Source organism: Chinchilla lanigera, unplaced genomic scaffold (genome assembly GCF_000276665.1).
Source record: "Chinchilla lanigera isolate Chin_1 unplaced genomic scaffold, ChiLan1.0 scaffold00050, whole genome shotgun sequence".
Lineage (NCBI taxonomy): Eukaryota > Metazoa > Chordata > Mammalia > Rodentia > Chinchillidae > Chinchilla > Chinchilla lanigera.
In genome coordinates, this window is record NW_004955451.1 from 2,760,220 (window position 1) to 2,781,434 (window position 21,215).

Below are 21,215 nucleotides of genomic sequence, written 5' to 3' on the forward strand. Positions count from 1 at the left end.
AACTCACGACCTTGCACTTGCCAGGCAGGCGCTTTGCCGCTGAGCTAAATCCCCAGCCCCTTTTCTGAGTTTAAAACTGGTATTTTTTTTCTTCATAGAATTTACCAAAAAAGGTCAACTGTGCCTACATTTTTTGCCCTGTGGTGTTGAGAATCCAACCCAGGACCTTGCATGTGTTGAAGATGGGCTCTACAATTTCTTTGCTGAAAGAGTTTACTCGCCCAACTTGCTCAATAGCTATGTTATTTAAATGCTCTGATTCTTTTTAGCGATTTTGATAATCTGGTCTCTAGAGAATTTATCTTTCATGTAAGTTGCTTAAGAACTGGGCATAAGGTTGTTTCAAGTACACCTTAATTATCTATCCAACGTTAGCGGAATTTATAATGATGTTCCCTATAATTTCTGATACTAGTAATTTATCTTCTTTTTACCTTGACTTATCTTGCTAGATTTTATTAATTTTACATTAATAATACATTTTTATAATGAAGACAGTTCTTAGTTTCATTGGCTTGTTTCTATGATTTGACAGTTTTCTACTTTATTCACCTTTTTATTTTCATCATTTCCTTCCCTCTGCTTACTTTATTTTCCATTTTTTTTTCTAGATTTCTAAGGTGGAAGTATAGATTATGATTTAACTGTTTTCTAGTAAGCATTAAAAACTATACATTTCCAGCCACGCATGATGGAATACATCTGTAATTCCAGCACTTCAAGAGGCTGAAGCAGGAAGATCATAATTCTGGGCCCAGCCTGAGCAACTGAGCAAGATCCTATCTATATCAATCAATCAATCAATCAATCAATATTTTTAAAGAGCGGGGGATGTAGCTCAGTGGAAGGCCCCAAGTTCAATCCCAACTATCAACTATTATCTTCAAAAAAAAAAAAAAAAGGAAAACCTGCATTTCTATGTAAGCACAACTTCAACTGTACCACATAAATTATGATAGTTTGCATTCCTATTTTTACTCATTCTTTTAAAAATGGCCAAAAAGTTTTCCAAATTTGACATAAGCCAATTAGTCTACAAACACATTAGTTCAGTAAACTCAAAGAAAGATAAACCCAAAGCAATCCAAACTGTGAGACATAATTAAGGCGCACAAGGCAAAAGTCAGAGACTTCTGAAAGTAGTAAGAGAAAGGAAACTTAGCATGAAGGATACCCAGTACAATCATCAGCAACTTTAAAGGTCAGAGGCAGTGATGATAAGCAAAAACTGAACCAGGAATTCTACATCTGCCAGAACTATCGAGAATTCTGTTATCTGCCAGAATTGTCTTTCCAAAATGATGAAAAGTTCTGACATATCAAGATAAGTAACAAGAGAGGAAGTTCATTATTTTAGTCTTGCTCTGTAAGAAATTCTAAAAGCAATCCTTTACTTTGAAATCAAACGACACAAGACAGTAGCTTGAAGCACTTGGAATATATAAAAATCTCCAATAAAGGTAAGTACACAGACAAATATAAATTCACTATTATTGTAATTTTGGTTTGCAGCTCCATTTTTCTTTTCTGTAATAGGATTAAAAATATACATGAAAATTGTAAATCTGAGCTGGGTGTGGTGGTGCATGGCTATAATCCCAGCATTCAGGAGCCTGAGGCAGAAGGGTCACCAGAGTTCAAAGCCAGCCTGGGCTACATAATGAGTGGAAGGTCAGACTGCACTACAGAACAAGATCTTGTCTCAAAAACAAAAACAAAACAACCCATGTTTTTGGGCACATAACATACATAGAACCAATTTGTAATAATAACATAAAGGTGAGGGAAGCTGTTTAAAAGTGGTTTCATATATAACTTAGGTTAATGTGAATTTAAATTAGATCATTATAACTTTAGGATAATATAATATCTGTAATCCTCATAGTAAATACAAAGAAATATCTACAGAATACATATGAATATCAAATGAGATGGAAATCAAAATCCAGCACTACAACAAAATTTTAAAAAGCAGCAACAGTGGAAGAAGTAGTGTAGTAAAAGCTGTAACACATTAAAAAAAAACAGAAAAACGGCAGGTCTTTTTTAATCAATAATTGCTCTATATATGTAATAACTGTTTTGTATATAAACTAAACTCTCCAATGGAAATGTAGACACAGAATTAATTTCCCAAATAAAAATCACAGTCCAATTATATGCTGACTATTAAACAGTCATATTAGCCAGGTTTGGTTGCACACATCTGTAATCCTGGTACTTGGGAGGCTGAGGCAGGATGATCACAATTTTGAACACAGCCTAGGCAACTAACTAAAACCTGGTCTTAAAATTTAAAAAAAATGACTGGGGATGTAGCTCAGTATGAAGGCCCCAGGCTAAATTAAAAAAAAAAAAAGATTTCTATTACCTCTAAAGACTTAAGGTTGAAGCTGGGCGTGGTGGCACACACCAGTAATCCCAGCACTTGGGAGGCTGAGGCAGGAGGATCGGTGTGAGTTCAAGTCCAGCCTGGGCTACAAAGTGAGCTCAAGGCCAGCCTGAACTGCACATTGAGACCCAGTCTCAAAAAGAAAAAAAAAAAAAGACAAGGTTGAAAGGAAATTAATGGAGGGCTGGGGATACAGTTCAGTGATAGAGTGCTTACCTAGTACAGGAGAACAGCTGCACCACATTAAGTGGGGTGCGGGGGATTAGGTGAGAGAGCAAGACTAGGACAGAGAGAGAGGAAAAGACATCATCATACTTAATTGTGAAATGTATTCCCCCAAATGTCAGGTTTCCCCCTGCCCCCAAATATCAGGAACAAGACATCAACACCAGTTCTAGCCACTTTATTTCAACAGAAAACTGAAAGTTCAAGCCAGGTAGTCAGCCAAGAAAAGGAATACAAATTAGATAAGAGACAGTAAAATCATCCCTCACACAGGTAACATGATCTTACATATAAGAAAACCCTAAAGATTACACACTCAAATAAATTCAGCAAAGTTACACAATACAAAGTACCACAGAAAAAACATGATTACACTTTTATATGCTAGGAGCAAACAACCTCAAAAGGAAATTAAGGAAAAAACGTTACAAGGAAATTAAGAACATAATTCTATTTACAACAGTACCCAAAATAACAAAATACTAATAAAGGAGGCAAAAGATTTGTACAGTGAAAACTACTAAATACTGGCAAAAGAAACGACATAATATGTAAGGAAAAACATTCTATGCTCATGGATTAGAAGATCTATATGACAATGCTGCCCAAACCAAACACATCCTAAAATACATAGGAAACTTCAAGGAACTCACAATTTTGAATATAGTTCAAAACAGCCTTGAAAAAGAAAAATGCCACTTCTCTAAATTTAAATTTAACTTAGATTTTTTTTATAAAATATGCTACTATTCTCAGGAATTATATGTGGCTTGAATGCTTTAGCTATTATAACCAAAATATACTATATAGTTCTAATTTAACTGAAAAAAAAACTGTTAAAAATCAGAATGACTCCAAGAACAAGGTAAAAATCTCTCTCTTCTAGCTAGATGCATGAATAAAGTAACAGTCAATGGAAAGCCTTGGGTTAACTGGATTCCCTTTATTGAAAACTTTCAAAGTATAATTTATGAGAATGAAAAAGATGATTTCTCTTTCCTTCAACTATAAAAATACCAAGTTGTCTCTAAGAATAAAAACCATATACACAGAAGCAGTCCTCTTATATAACATTACTTGAAAATTTTAATGCTTTTGGACTTTTAAGTAGAATAGTGATAGAACAAGAAGGCAGTATCTTATTGAATAAATAGGTAAAATAATGGATGATGTTTGCTATTACCTTGCTGCTCCTCACTCTAGAAAGTTTATTAGGCAACTCTGTGTAATAATTTTTTTCTTTTTATTTTATTGGTACATTTTAGATATACATAATGATAACATTCATCATAGGGAATTTGTACTGTACATGATGTACCTTGCTGCTTCTTTTTTTCCAATTCCCCTCCTCTCCCTTCAGTCCCTTTCCCCTCTTTATTTACAAAAGCTTTGCTTCCATTTCTTCCTTTTTTTTTTTTTATCTCTTCTCCCCCTTCTTGGTCCCCTTCTCATTTCAACATTTTCTTCCCATTTCTCAATATCTATTATACATTTTGGACCTCATTTACACTTTTGGTTTCTCACACTAGAGAAACCATGCAGTATTTAAATACGTGGGTCCCATTTACTTAAGAGCATAGTCTCAAGATGCATCCATTTAACTAGAAATGTCTCAAGCTTATCCTTCTTTATGGCAGAGTAGTACTCCATTGTGTAACAAACCAATGTATCCATCTTTATCCAATTTATCCATCTGTTTATCCATGGATAAACAATTTGCCCATGTTTATCCATTCATTGGTTGACAGACATTTGAGCTGTTTTCCACTTTTTTTCCAGTTTGTAGATGTTACAAACTATGCCACTATAAACATGAGTGTGCATATATCACTGTGGTATGATGCTTTTACTTCTTTCAGGAAGATACCAAGAAGGGGAATAACAAGAAGGGGAATAAGAAGGGTAAAATGGAACTGTTAGTTTTAGTTTTCTGAGGAATCTCCACAATAATTTCCACAGTGGTTCCCTACTCTCCCACTAACAGTGGAGAAGTGTTCTTCTAAGTGATACTTTAAAGGCAAAAGAAACAACCAATATCCCCTTACCTTGTAAGATGGTAAAAAACACAAAATTCCTTGGCTCACAGTCTGGCACACAGATAACAGAAGTGCTCCCACTTCATCCTGGAACTCAAATGTTTCAGTATGCTGGAAGGTCGCACACAGATTTCGACCCTTAGGGCCTGAACCAATGGTACCAACCCAAACCTACAATACAAATAGTAAGAGTTATGCCTCAACAAGACATAAAAATTAATAGTCAAGAATACTCATATTTATATAAAAGTAAGTCCAGCAACAAATTTCACAGAAATTTCTTTTTTAATTGTTAGAGATTTCTGTTACCTCTAATTAATTATACATAGTTAGGTTGGTATCAATTCAAACAAAACTATCCTAATTTAAGGATAATATTTGTAATCTCCACAGTAGCCACAAAGAAATATCATAGAATATGCACAAAATAAAAAAGAAAGAAGGAATGTGTCAGTATAAATAATTCACCAAACACTGATAAGGGAAATGGTGAAGCAAAGGCTATAATATGGAGGGATTTAATTTACTGGAATTTGCTTTAGGTAGATCACTGAATTCTCTTAGAATGAAAGTTCTTTCAAAGCATAAAGGGTATTATTTCCTCAATAGGTTTACAAAATTAAGCAATATCACAATTACTTTCAGATTTTCTTTTATTCTAGAAATAAACTGAATTTCATGTGAAGGTTTGGTTGTTGGTCTTTCAGGTACCTCCTGATTTGCTTAAGTGGAATTAATAAACTTGAGGTTAAAAAGCCTGGCAGCCTTAAAAAAAATAAAAACTAACCTGTGAATTATTAATGACATGATTAGCCTCTAGTTGGATAGTAAATGTAACACCAAGCTCTGAAGAAAAGGAATTCATTGGTGATAATGTACCAGATGTCAAAACAATCGTCCGAACTCTGCCATTAATATCTGAAAATGCCTAAAAGGGAACATTAGATATGTAAAATGATCTTATAAAGAGTCAAACACATTCATTTAACTGTTGGTATCGACCAAAACAAAAATTTCAGTTACAACATGATAAGCTTACCACAGCTGGATTTAAGCACCAAAAGTTTAGCACGTGAACTGCAGTTTTCTGTCGTGAATGCTTCTTATTTTTTGGTAGAGCAAAGAATCCATTTTTATCTGAAATATCAGTGTGATGTGTCCAGGAGTAAGTCTGTTGAATAGCAACTTTATAATCATCTGCAAATCTAAATGCAAAGAAAATGCTAATTAAGTGGCAAAACATTATAAAACATGTAACAACCCAGTTACATACAATATAAAAACTGATTATGTTAAAACTCAAAGAATGCTGCACCTTCCCACTGAAAGACGACATTTTTCCCATCGCTAATTAAATTCAATAATTCTGATATAAATTAAGCCATCAAATCACAGAATAAACCAGTTCCTACAGGAAATACCAGAAATCATCAAGCCATCTAACCCTCACCACCCACTTCCCAATTCCATTCTCATATATTACATAAATCATGCTAGACCCAGAATTAAAATTCAGGTCAGCCAACTCCCAGCCCACAGCTCTCTGCTCCATACTACATAATTACAAAGTAGGAAATGGTATTGTAGTGAAAGAAGGGAAACTGTACTTTTAATCATGTAAGAAAATAGATCATTTTTGCTGAAAAGGTGTTAGCAACTAATTATGATTTTTTTCTGAAATCCCTTTAAAATCTCGATCTCATTCTTCATCTTCTTTCAATGAACATATGGAACCAGAAAATAAGCTTGGTGTGGTGGTACACACCTGTAATCCCCGCACTCAGGAGGCTGAGGCAGAGGGATGGCTGTGAATTCAAGGCCAACCTGGGCTACAAAGTGAGTTCAAGGTCAGCTTGAATGCAGTGAGATATCGGCTCAAAAAAAAAAAAAAGAAGATATACAATCCCACTCAGTTTATAACTTCTTTCGTAAGAGTCTATAAACTGCATAGGTTTAAACAAAACAAAATGTGGTATTTTCAACTATGTCCTCATAATATTTTACTGTTAATTCCATACCTAGAAAGATCAGATCTCAAAGTTCAAATCAGGGCCTCAAAAACTATGAAGGGAATTTTATTAAAAAATACCAGCGGCAAAAAACTATAAAATTCCAGAAAAAAAAAAAAAAAACAACTCTTCATGATATTACATTTGGCTATGACTTCTTGCATTGTACTAAGAGTACAGGGCTGGGGATATAGCTCAAGTGATACAGCGCCTGCCTGGAAGGTCGAGTTCAATTCCCAGTACCAAAAAAAAAAAAGGAGTACAGGCAACATAAGAAAATATAAATTAGATTTCAATATTAAAATTTTTTCTGCATTGAAGGAGATCATCAAGAAGTGAAAAATAACCACAGAATAGAAGCAAATACCTGTAAAGCATGTATCTTACACAGGATTGGCAATCAGATGATATGTAAAACTATTAAAGGATATTTCTCCAAAAAAGATATACAATTGGTCAACAAGCACATGAAAAGATTCTTCATATCTGCAGTCATCAGGAAGATAAAAATCAAAAAAACGTAATAGCCATATATCACTTGACACCCATTAGGAGTGATTGTACAAAAACCACAAAATAGTAAGCCTCAGTGAGGATATGGAAAAACACACATTCCATGCATTGCTAATGGAATTATAAAAGGACAAATATCAAGGGACTACTCTTATACAAGATACCTAGAAAGCGCACATTTGTAAGAATGGAAAGTAGGATAAAGGTCACTAGTGAATGCAGAGAGTGTAGAAGAAGGGATTGGGTACAGAATTCCTGTTTGTAATGATGAAAAATTTCTGGAAATGAATAATGCTGATGATTGTACACTGTCAATGTACCTTATGGGGTCGAATTAGTGTATATTCTTAAAAATGGTGAAGATGGCAAACTTTATGTATATTTTGGCACAATGAAGAAAACATTTTTAAAATTCCTAGAAATAGGTAGTACTTTAACCTGACAAGGAATAGCGACTTCATGAAATATAGCAAAGAGGCTCTCTGACACTGGTGGATATACATTCACGTTGTACTTAAAATAGAAGTGTTTAAGCTTAGTACTGAAAGACCATAAATTTAATGATGAATTAATTAAATGTACTTATTCATTTCAATATTCATTTTCACTATAAAAAAGACTAAGTGCAATTGATCTGAGTCTCCCAAGAAGTAGAATCAAATACAACATATCTATAATACTCCTACTCACCTAAAGTTAGTATGTATTGAACATGCTAGGCTGGTGATACAGCTCAGCAGCACAGCACCTGCCTGGCAAGTGCAAGGTCGTAAGTTCAACTCCCGGTACCAAAAAAATAAATAAATAAAATAAAATAGGCAAATCAAAGGCATAATCTTTAAAAAAAAAAAACATGCTAACCTCCAAATAAGACATTTTTAAGAGAACTACAGATATCTTCACTTACCTGCTATTTTGCCTAAAAAGATAGTCAAGCACCATAAAAAGTCCTTTGAGCATTATTTGAGTTGAAGCACTAATAATGGGCACTTCTATTGTCTCCTCTTTACCATAAATTGGTGAGACTTTTTCTTCTTTTTGAAGAACGGAAGAAAAATGCCCCTACAAGAAATTACCATATTAAACATGAAAGTTGAGGGAGTATGGGATTAGGGAAAAACTTCCTTAAGCATGTATTGAATTTTAGGTATAACTTGTTAATAAACAGTGCTAACGATGTATTTTGGATTCCCATATTAGCTAAATTCTCTTCAGAATAAGATACTTTAATAATAAGTTAGCTGTTTAGAAGGTTCATTACTTCATCACACAATTAGGGCACTACCGAGTGCCCTTCATGAATAATGAGCCAAACAGGTTGCCATGGTTTATGTCGTGATGCCCCTTCAAATACTCATGTGCTCACAGGCTGGGCTTTTGGAAAGTGATTGGATTATGGGTGTTTATAGCTGAGGCAGGGTCTGGTGGGAACAGCAGGGTCACTGGGGGTGTGGCCTGGGTTAAATCTCGCTCCCCATGCCTCCCTTCTCCCTCTCTCTGCTTCCTGTTCCCCATGCAGCTCTCCTTTGCCATGCCATCCTGCCTTGGAGCCAGCTGACTACAGACTGAAATGGGAGGCGAAATAAATCTTTCCTTATGTTGTGGATGCCAAGTATTTTGTCCCACCAATGAGGAAAGTAACTAAGACACAGGCAGTAAAAGGTTTCTCCACAGAGCTTGAAAGAATTGATATGCTGCCCTAAATATATTTAAAATAAGTGAATACATACATATGAATCAATGACATGGGTACACATAAGTCAACATGTTCACAATTACTGTCTTTGAACTAATGAGCCTTTTTTTCTTTGTGTCTTTTTTTTTCAGTTTCTTCCTCTGACATATTTCATTTGTATATTTTTATTGATGTGTAACATATAAAGGAGAATGCACTAATCTTAAGTGTACAGCTCACTAAGCACACACACACCCTAGTAACTACCACCAAGTCAGGGTACAAAACACTCCTAGAATCTCAGCTGTTCATCTGTGCCCCTTTTCACCCCCAACCACTCCCAACTCTTGCACAGCAGTAACCACTATTTCATCTTGTATGACTACAATTAAGCTTTATCTGTTCTTAAACTTCATAAAAATAGAATCATAGAGTTTGTAGTTTTTATGTTTGGTTTCTTCCAACACTATATCTGCAAGATTCAACTGTATGGTTGTGATTTGAGAGTAGTTGTTTTTATTCCAGGAATTGCCAGGCCCCAGGCGAACCAGGCCATGGTCTGTTAGGAACCAAGCCACACAGTAGGAGGTGAGCAGTGGGTGAGAAAGCAAAGCTTCCTCAATCTCTACAGCTGCTCATCACTCACATTATCGCCTGAGCTCCATCTCCTGTCACATCAGCAGTGGCATTAGATTCTCATAGGAACATGAACCCTATCATGAACTGCACAGGCAAGGGCTGCAGGTTGCGTGTTCCTTATCAAAACTGAATGCCTCATGATCTGAGGTGATGATGCTAGTGCTGGGGATGGCTACAAATACAGATTAAGATGAGCAGAGGGGTTTGAGTACATAGAGACCATCCTAAGTCTGCTACTTACAGACTCCTACAGGAGCCCTATCAGGGAGTGCCAAGTGACAACTGAGCTGCATCTGGCGGCAGGCATTTAGGATAAAGTGAGTTGATGCATTTCAATTGTATAGCTGTATCTTGTGGCAGGCTTTAAGTCAGAACCCAACACAATATAGCGAGCACGTGGCCTGCCTACTACTTTATTTTCCACTTGTTCTTGTACCTTTCCTGCAGCACACACTTGTTCCAGTCACAGTTCTGGTGTGCCACAAGCTAACCCTCACCTACTGAGTAAATATCAAACAAAACTAGAAAGCTTCTTTAAGAAGACCCAATAATGAGACAGCAGAAGACTCTAAGAATGCCAACAAAAAGAAAACTACACCTAAAAGAAAATACCAAGAGTCCTATTTAAATTTTAGGTTCACTGCAACAAATGATTCACACTCTTCAAGCCTGCTTTGTATAATATAAGGTGACCAGATATCCAATGAAGCCATGAAATGTTCAAAACTGCTTCTCCACATAAAGACCAAGCACCCTGCATTAAAAGAAAAACCTTTGGGCCAAGTGTAGTGGTGAACACCTGTAATCCTAGCACTTGGGAAGCTGTGGCATGAGGATTACTTCAAATTCAAAGCCAGCCTGAGCTACATAGTGAGACTTAGGATGGTCTCAAAAAAAAAGCCTTTGGAGTTTTTCAAAAAAATGTGAACATGAACAACAGCAATTATTGAAGGCCACCATTGCATCAAATGTGTCGGTACTCAGAGCATCATTCTTAGAGGCTAACCACACTGCTAAAGCTAAGAGGCCCTTCCTACTGGTGAAGAGTTGATTCTGTCTGCTGCCATAGATGTTTGTTATGAACTTTCAGGAAAGGCTGCAGCTCCTCTTTCCTCTAGCACTGTAACCAGACTAAGTGATGAACAGCCGAGGATACCGAGGTGCATTGTTAAAGAAGATTAATGAGTCACTAGGGCACAAAATCCAGGTTGATGAGTCTACCAATATTGACGAGGCAACAATGCTGTTTTTTTGTGATAAATTTTTCAGGAAATGTGCATGAGGATATGTCATATGCCTTTTTATGTTGACTACCAAGACCACAACTACAAGTTTGATTACATATCAGGAACACTGAATTGGTCATTTTTTGTCAATACATGCATGGGCAGAATGGCTGCAATGACTGGATGGCTTTCTGGTTTCACTACTCAGGTCAAAGAGGTTGCTTCTGAATGTGAGTCTATGTACTGTGTCATCCGAAGAGAAATGTGGTTGCTGAAAAATACCATCTGAACTTAACATCGCTTTGCAAGATGTGATTAGAAGTATCAACCATCTTACAGTACACGTCCTCAACCCATATATATTCACACAGCTCTGTAAGGCGATGGATGCAGAGCACATGTGTCTTCTCTTGTACACCAAGAGCAAGAAATGGTTTTCTATAAGCTGACCACTGGTCAGAGTTTTTGAGTTACAGGAGCCACTACAGAAATTTCTTTTAGAAAAAGTCACCACCGGCAGCACATTTTAGTGACACAGAATGGGTCATAAAACTTGCTTATTCTTTTGACATTCAACCTGCTCAACAAATGCTGTGTGTCATTTCAGGGGAGAATGGGACCTATGCTGAGGGAACTATGTTCAAGTCAGCAGTAAAGTAGCTTTGTTCAAAGCCAACCTGGAATTATAGGGGTGATGAGTGAACACTGACATGTTCAAACAGGGGCAGAAATTTTGAAAGAGAATGAGCCAGGGCTTTCTTTCTGCCAGCTGGTACACGCTCACCTACCTCAGCTTTCAAAAGAGTTTGAGCATTACTTCCAACCACAAAATACCCGCAAGTGGGAAAAAGAATGGATCTCTAACCCACTTATGAACAAGCCAGGTGAACTGACTTTGTGCTAGAAGAGAATCAACTGCTTGATCACAATAGCGGCCTTAAAAGTACTTCAGAGACAAGTTCAAATATTCATGTGTTTTCGGTTAAAGTCAAGGCAGAATATCGTGAGATTACCACAAGAGCATTAGAAAGCCTGCTTCCATCTCCAACATCCTATTTTTGTGAAACAAGGTTTTTTTTACAGTGGTAACAACCAAAACAAGATTAAAGGGTAGACTGGACATAAGCAACACACTTCAACTGTCACTGTCTCCCATTAGCCCCAGTGGGACCCACTAATTGCAGGAAAACAAGCTCAGGGCTTCCACTGATTCTGCATTATGGTGAGTTGTATAATTATTTCATTATATATTACAATGTAATAATAATAAAGTATACAATAAATGTAATGTGCTCGAATCATCCTGAATCCACCCCCAACAATTGAGGAAAAAATTATCTTCCATGAAACTGGTCCCTGCTGCCAAAAGCTTGGGGGACACTGTGTACAGTATTGTATTTATGAATATATTACAACTTACCCATTTACTACAGATATGCCTAACCTCCAAAATAGAATTTTTATGGAAAAATATTATAAAAAGGTGTTACAACATAGGAAAAACTCCTACAATTATCACACTGCATTTTACAAATGCGAAGGTTATAAGTACAGTGTGATTAAAATATATTTTAATAGTCACATGTACAAAACACTGAATCTACATGAGGAAAATTACAAAATACTGATAAAAGAATTCAAGAAAATTTAAATAAATGTACATATTCCATTATCCTGGATAGGAAAATATAATATTGTTAAGACATCAGTTCTTCCAAATTTGATCTAAACATTCAATCCAATCCCAAACAAAACCCCCTTGGGTTAGAGATCAACAAACTGATTCTCAAATTTAAATGCAGCTAAGTGTGGTGGCACACACCCATAATCCCAGCACTCACGAGGCTGAGGCAGGAGGATCCTTGCAGGTTCAAGACCAGCCTAGACTACGAAATGAGCTCAAGGCCAGCCTGGACTGCATAGCGAGACCCTGTCTCAAAAAGACAAAAAATTAAATAAATAAAGTTTAAATGGGAGACAAAAAGCCCAGAATAGTGAAAACAATAATGAAGAACAACGAGAGAACTATCTTACTCTAAAGTTATAATAATCAAGACAATGTGGTATTTATGAAGGAACTAAAAAACTGAACAGAAGAGAAAATTAAAGACTTAAATCTCAAACAAAGGAGCAAAGACAATCTAGTGGAAGATAGACTTTTCAACAAATTGTACTGAAAGCATTCCATGTCCACTTGCAAAAATATGACTCCAGACATCAGACTTTGCAGCTTTCAAAAAAAAGTCACTCAAAGTGACTGACAGACCTAAATGTAAACTGCAAAACAATAGTACTTCTAGCTTGGGACAGTGGTGTGTATCTGTAATCCCAGCTACTCAGAAGGGTGAGGAAGGAGGAGGGCAAGTAACAGGCCAGCCTGGGCATCTCAGTAAGACCTTGTCTCTCAAAATAAAATTTTAAAAAGATGAGGGGGGATATAGTTCAGTGTTTCCTGAAATCAATCTCTAGTATAAAAAATCCTTTTAGGAGATAAGATAGGAGAAAATTATGTGACTGCATGAGTGCAGGTTTGGTGATGGGCTCTCATATAACCCTAAAGCCTGATCCATGAAAGAAAAACACTGACACGCTGAATTTTTAAAACCTTAAAAATGTGGGGCTATGGGGTACGTGGTTCAATGGTACAGCACCTTCCTGACATATGTAAGGCTCTCAGTTCAATCTGTAGCTCTTCAAAAAAAAAAACAAAGAAAAAAGCAAAAACAGTGAAAAACTTCTGCTTTGTGTAAGACACGGTTGATAGAATGAAAGGACAAATCACAGACTAGGAGAATACATTTGGGAACACATACTTGTATTCAAAATACACAAAGAGTACCTAAAATTCAACACTAAAAAACAACCCAATTGAAAAGCAAGCAAAAGATCTGAACAGACACCTCACCCAAAGATGATACAGAGATGGCAAATAAGTACATGAAAATGCACTCAGTATTATGTATTTAGAGAATCGTAAATTTAAACAACAGGGAGATACACTATACCCCTATTAGAATGGTTAAAATGCAAAACACTGACACCACCAAATGTTTAAGATAAAATCTTGTTTATTGCTAGTGAGAATGCAAAGTACTACAGCTACTTTGGAATACTGTTTAGCAATTTCTTGCAAAGCTACATATTATTTTACCATATAATTCAACAACTGTACACCTATGTATTTACCTAAATGGGTAGAAAGTATGTCCACACAAGAACACAAGTGCAAAGGTTTATTTCAACTTACTCATATTTGGCCAAAATTGGGAACCACCACTACGTCTTTCAGTAGGTGAATGGATAATCAAACTGCAGTACATCTAGATGATGGAATATTTTCAGCAATAAAAAGGAGCTATCAAGCCCTGAAAAGTCCTGGAGGATGCGCAAGATGTTGGGTGTGATCCCTATCACCACAAAAAAGACATGGAAGAACATCGAGCACATAATGCTAAGTGAAAGGAGCCAGTCTGGAAAGATTACGTATTATACCATTCCAATTATACAGCATTCCAGAAAAGACCGTGCTATGGAGTCAGTGGTTGCCAAGAATTTGGCAGGAGTAGATGATGTAACAGAGAGATGAACGGGTATAAAAGATTTTTTAAGGACAATAAATGTATCCTACATGATACTATAACGGATTACTAGGCAAAATTTAGTTGAGCCATACAACACAAATACTGAACTCTAAACTAAGTTATAGACTTTAGTTAACAATAATGTAACAATATTTGTTCATTATTGTAACAAATGTACTCTATGACACTACTGTCAGTAACATGGCAAATTCTAAACAGCAAAATTTACTGTTTTCTGTAGAAGGGAAAGATGGAGTAGGGTAGGGGGGGATACGACACAATAGGTAGGGAAATGGAAGAAGTCTCTTTTGGACTGAAAGTTGAAGTATTTATTTAACATACAACCAGATGGGCTGGTGATATAGCTCAGCAGCACAAGTGCCTGCCTGGTAAGTACAAGGTCCTGAATTCGGTTCCCAGCACAAATAAATAAATAAATTAATTAATAATAATAATAATACTATACAACCAGAGATGTATGTGATGCCAAGGGAAGCATCAGAATTCTGAACTTTTTGTTCAGTTTTTCTCTTAACCTAAAATAACCATTCTAAAAAATAAAGTATATCAATTTAAATAAACAGAAACAAAAAAGAAAATATAATATCATCTGCTTAAAAAAAGAAACTTGAGATGATTGGTTATGAAACCTCTGCCCAGAAGGATGTACAAAAGTACATACCTATAAAATTTTGTATACAGTTTAGTAAGTTTCATAGTCCCTAAAACTCACTCATGATCATTATCCATGAACTACAAGTTTGTAATCTCTAAATTAAGGTGAACAAAATATGAACTTTTTCTTTTTATTTTCCAAAAATTTTTAACTTTTATAAATGACAAAAAATTTACAACTTAAAAATACTGACTCCTTTTAGTTTTGAACAAAGCAATATTTCCCTTTTTTGTTACTGCTAGGTCTTGTTTGTTCTTTGAGACAGGATCTTGCTGTGTAATTAAGGTTGTAACTCACTATGTACTCCCAGCTTGCCTTGAACTTATGATCTTCCTGATTCTAGAGGGCCAGGATTATAGATGTGTAGCACCATACCCAGTTAATACTTCCCATTAAAGCCTTATTTCCTTCACACTACAATGCTATTTTCACCTATAATTGACTCACGCTATCACTTAAAGGCGATCAGATTTAGATAATAAAATAAAATAAATTGCTAATTTTTGCAAAAATTCTAGATTATTGTTATGGTTGGCGTCTAGATGTCCCCCTAAAGCCTCATGCAGTCATGGAACGGGCTTCTAGAGTTTATGACTGATTCATGGTCCAATGCTGGGATTATTGGTGTGAGTGCTATATCCACCCTGGGGCAGAGGCTTGCTCACCCTGCTGCTCCTTTTTGCCCTTGCTGCTTTTGCTGTTTTCCACTGCTATGAACTATTGCCCTCTGCCATGTGTCACTCTGCCTTGGAGCCAGCTGATTATAGACCAAAACCTCCACAAACTGTGAGCTAAATAAACCTTTCCTTCTTTAATTTTGGGTGCCAGGTATTCTGTCTCAGCAATGAGAAAAAAGTAACCCAAGACAATTATTCACTGGACTTATTATGAATTTACTCAATACTAAATCACTTCTAATTCACTAGGTGGAGAAAAAAAAAGAATCTTACCTGCAAAATGGGAAAAGTAGCAGTGGTGATGCCCATTTTGTGTAAATTTAAAAGCATTTCATTTCCACTCCATATTTTACAGGATGATTCATAATCCCTTTCTACAAGATGTTCACTGTTTGCTTCTAACCAACTAGAATAAAATAAAGCAATCCTGTCAACAGTAACATTCTTAGGTGTATTATTTCACAGAACAAGAGGTGTCATTTTGTCACACACTGATGTCTATAAATTAAAGCTCTTAGGACATGAATGTGGATTAATTAAGACATCTCTGAGAAAAGATGCATGTTTTGTACTGTAAAATAAGCATTTACAGTATGTAGCTAAAAAATAAGCTTTTATTCAAAAGAAATATACACGTATTTTGTTTTATAGATTCAGAATGTTTTGCTTGGTCAATGTCTCTCCAAATAAGAGCAAGGTATTTGGTGTTTATCCCAAATGCACATAAAAGGAAACATAAAAGCAAACCAAAAAATAATCAAACTGCAGTAAAAAAATAAAAAATAAAAATTAAATAAATAAAAATAAAAAATAAAAAAAATAAGTAAATATGCTACTTATTAACATAGAAAATTATTCAAAAATAAATTCACTGATATATATACACATTCATACATATTTATACATTCAATAACTATTTTATACCACTGTTCTAAGCAATAGAAATTACAGCAGTACCTAACATAGACAAAGCCCTTATTCTTAAAGAAATTATTGTCTACTAAAGGCAAAAATAAACACAGAAACAAACAAATCTCAAGATATATAAATAAACACGATAATATATTAATATATAACGTAACACAATGTAATGAAAATAAATTTTTTTCTTTTTTTTTTTTTTTTTTTTTTTTTTTATTTTTCTCTGGTACCGGGAACCGAACTCACGACCTTGCACTTGCCAGGCAGGTGCTTTGCCGCTGAGCTAAATCCCCAGCCCCGAAAACAAATTAATATAACCTAGTTGCTACTTCAATTTGAATACCTACGATATTCTTCTCCAAATGATATTCATTCTAACAAGCAAATGTAAGAAGTATTCAATCACAGGAGCATTGGGGAGGAAACAGCACATTCCAAACAGAAGAAATAGCTAGTGCAAAGATTTTGAGATGGTTAACAAATTGTGGTTCTTTGAGAGCCTGAAAGAAAGCCAATGTGAGCTGGGCATGGTAGCACATGCCTGTGATCCCAGCACTTGAGAGGCAGAGGCAGGAGGATCACAAGTTCAGGGCCAACCTGGACTACACAGTGAGTTCAAGGCCAACCTGCACTACAAAGAAGACCTGTCTCAAAAAAAAAAAAAAAAACAAATATAAGCCAATGTGATTATCATAATGAACAGCGATAGAAATGGTATAAACAGTGTGACAATGATAAATGGATTCAATTCACTGTGAGCCAGAATAAGAAATATAAAATCTAATCAAAGTGCAAAGGAAGTTTCTAAATAGAGTTTTCAATGAGACTATATATTTTAAGTGTTTACAAGAGGACATTACTAGCTTCCAAGTCAGAATGGACTGCAGGACAAGAACTACTCATCAGAAAGATCAAGGTGGGACTAGAGAGGTAGGTCTTTCAGTCCAAATTCCTAACTTCCCAGGAGGGGAAAGGCACTGAAGGTTGAGATATGATTTACTCAACCATGGATATGAAATAACGTATTCCAAAGGACTGTTCTTGAAAGCTTCAGCTAGCTAACTACATGGAGGTTTCTAGAGTGACGCTCCAGAAGAGGGCATGAAAACGCCACTCATCTCTTGTATCTTTACCTATATATCTCTCCATCTGTATCTTTTATAACGTCCTTTAAGGACTAGTAATGCTAAGCATTTCCCTGAGTTCTATGAACTACTCAAGCAAATAAAGAGAAGGGTATGGAAACCACAATTTATAGCTGGTTGATCAGAAGCACAACTGTGGCTTCTGGCTGGCATCTAAAGTCAGGGGTGGGGCAGTGTTGGGAATGGGTTCTTAACCTGTGGGATCTGACACTATCTCCAGGTAGATAATATCTGAATTGAACTGAACTGGATTAGACGACACTCAGTGATTTCTGATGCAGCAGAACTGCTTGCTTGCTGGGAAAATCTTCACACACTAGGGATAGGAACAAGGAAGGCTTTGTATTAACTGATGTGACAGTAGAGAAAACCTTCTTCTATTACTCAGAGGCCTCTTAAACAGATTACTGCAAATCCATTCAATGGAATTCTAGGCAACTATTTTTTTTTCTTTCTTTTTGCAGCCTTGGAGATCAAACCCAGGGCCTCACAAACAGTAAGCAAGACCTCTCCCACTAATCTAAACCTCAGCTCTGGACAACTAGCTTTTAAAGCTAAGAAAGCTGCCAGGCTTGATGGCGCATGTCTGTAATCCCAGCACTTGGGAGGCTGAGACAGGAGGATCCTTGTGAGTTCGAGGCCAGTCTAGGCTACAAAATGACTCAAGGCCAGCCTAAACTGCATAGCAAGACCCTCTCTCAAAAAGATAGATAGATAGATAGATAGATAGATAGATAGACAGATAGACAGACAAATAGATAAAACTAAGAAAGCCTCTAAAGGTTTGATATGAAATGATCTTTAAAATACATGAAAAAAGCTGGATGCAAAAATAGAAGTATATATAGTATGTCACTATTTGGACAAAAAAATAAAAGACTTAGAGAGTACATCTATATTGACTCACACATACATACGTAAGTATGCCCTGAATGACAAACCTGTGTAGAAGAACAGGAGGTAAACAGTAAGAGATGAGATGAAATGAGGTTTTTACTTTATGAACTTGTAGAGATTTTATGTTCAAGCCATGTTATCGTATAGCATTCAGATTGCTAAAAACTACACAATGAAGGAATCCGAAAAATACCATAATACATGGAATGGGATATAGACAGGCAGGTTTTTCATGAAATAATGAGATTCTAAATGAACAACATAAAGTCAAATAAAAGGGAAATTTTCTAATATAAATTTTAATAAAATTAGTACTAAATATTTTAGAATACTGAAATAGTGGTTTATTAAAAACCATCAAATTAGAATCCAACTCAAATTGGAGAACAAAGCAACAAATAAAGCCATCATCTAAAACTTTAAAATATGTTAAAACCATGTTTAGTTTCTGTCTTGTTTTGTTTATAGCCTTTCTGTGGGGCTGTTAAATTATCCTACTTAACTAGGAATAAAACTCCAATTATTCATTTTAAAAAATCAATTTGGTTCATTATATTGTTTTGAAGAAGACAAAAGTTTTATAAAGTTTTACTGGCAGAGAACCCAATTCCCAAGTAGCCTGGTTAATCAGTTTAATACTATGGCATAATAAAACATCTTCTTAATACAAAGGCAACACACACTAATAGACAAATACTCTTACTTAATAAGACTACAGCACACAGCTCGTAGGGGTTCGTGGTCTTTCTTTCTTATATTACTGGTGACCAAACTATCTAGTTCATCTCTGGCAAACCGAAGCTGAACTTCTGTTACACTGTAACTTGCTGATTCCCTAGCACAGTCTTCAATGTTGTGAGCTTCATCTAAAATGACAACCTGTTCTTTCAGATTTATATCCATCTGTAAGATAAAAGAATTTTCCTGTAAAACATCTGGCAAAATGAATTTAACAGCAGTAGACAAGAGATTTAATTTAAAAAGTCACACTTTTAGGCCAACATTGCAAGTAGTACGATTACATAAGCAAGTGATTATATAAGCAACTGATTCTATGCCTTAAAAGCTTCAGAGGAGCACTAAGGCCAACCAAATACCAGTTTTACAGTGCACAGTTTGCCATTTCTTACTATCAAAACATTTTGCAAATCTATCCAGGAAAATGTACGCATTAAGTGAGTCTGGATCAAGGAACTACTGGTTATACGGAAGGGTATAAAATCCCATGAAGGAGTTTCCAATATAAAACAGAGTATCAAGCCTTTAAAAGTAAAATAATAAGAGTCAAAATGACTCCCAAAATACCAATACAATGTATGTATGTTTACTTTTAGTCTGTCTCGTAACCCTTCATTTTGAGCATTGATCTCCCCCGACTCCTAGGTAATGCCAGTAGAACTACTAATCTGTAAATCTAGGAAAGCTACTATTCTCACAATAGGGTTAAGGTTCGGAACCTAGGCTTGTCAGTCACATGAAGTACTTCATCTCTTGCAGTGACAGTGACTGAGGCAGGTTCAGGAATGGATGTGTGGGAGCTGGGGATTTAGCTCAACAGCACAGCACCTGCCTGGCACGCACAACGTCATGACTTTGATTTCTGGTACCAGAAAAAAAACCAACAACAACAAAAAAAAAACCACGAAGGAATGGATGTGTGATCCAAGATAGGCCAACCAGACTAATTCTGAGGGAATATGAGATAAGGTTCTTTTTTCCAAATTAGCTAACTGCTTATGGCTTTCTTCATTCCCACAAGAAAAGAGCTTAGCTGGGTATGTGACTGTAATCCCAGCACTCAGAGGCAGGAGGCAGGAGGATCACCATGAATTTGAGGCCAGCCTGGGAAACACAGTGAGCTCAAGGCAAGCCTGAAGTATACAGCAAGACTCTGTATCAAAAATAAAACAAGAGCTTGCCTGAGAAAAAGCCATCACAATGGAAAATCAATTGTTTCTGGAGCTCCTTCTTTTTTCTTTTTAAGTTAGGTTTGTGTCACAAAGGAGATCTGACCAATGTAGGGAAATGTCACAAAGCAACTGACAGTGAGTTAGTCTCAGAAAGTAAGAATACACAGAAGGCTAAAAACACCTAAGAACCATGAAAAAATAAAAACAGACTGTGTTCACAGATTAGGACAAAAATGAGCAGAGCATTTCCACAGAGATGTAATTTAAAGCAGCGATCTAGGAAAAAACAAGGTATCTTCTGGGGACTATATGATAATTTTTTAAGGGTTCAATTTGGGAGTTTTATGAGAGAAAGCTCAAAAGGAAATCTAGGTCAGACTTTTGAATGTAAATTTAAGAAAGATGGACTTCCTCCCAGAGGAAAGGGGACAACGGCAGATTTTTAAGTAGGGAAAGAATGTAGTAAGTAACAGTAGGAAAACTGACTACATTGATATGTGCAGTGACCCAGGGGGAAGATACCTAGACAAGAGACAACCAATAAAAGGATAATATTAGTGGTAGTTAGCATAATGCTTATTAATTTTGCATGTAAAGAAATAGCAACCAGTAAGAAACGCAGTCAGACCTAATGAATGTAAACACAATGGCCTATACCAACTTATTTACTTTTTACGTCTTATGCTGTAACAC

General features: G+C 36.0%; 1 protein-coding gene across 1 annotated transcript in view; it reads right to left on the reverse strand.

The window, feature by feature from the left end:
* Positions 1-21,215, reverse strand: part of Brip1 (BRCA1 interacting protein C-terminal helicase 1) — a 114,777-nt gene that overhangs the window by 54,386 nt on the left and 39,176 nt on the right. The window contains 6 exon segments of the mRNA XM_013519414.1: positions 4,663-4,824; positions 5,441-5,581; positions 5,693-5,858; positions 8,083-8,237; positions 15,923-16,055; positions 19,316-19,515. Of these exon segments, the coding sequence (XP_013374868.1) occupies positions 4,663-4,824; positions 5,441-5,581; positions 5,693-5,858; positions 8,083-8,237; positions 15,923-16,055; positions 19,316-19,515 (957 nt within the window).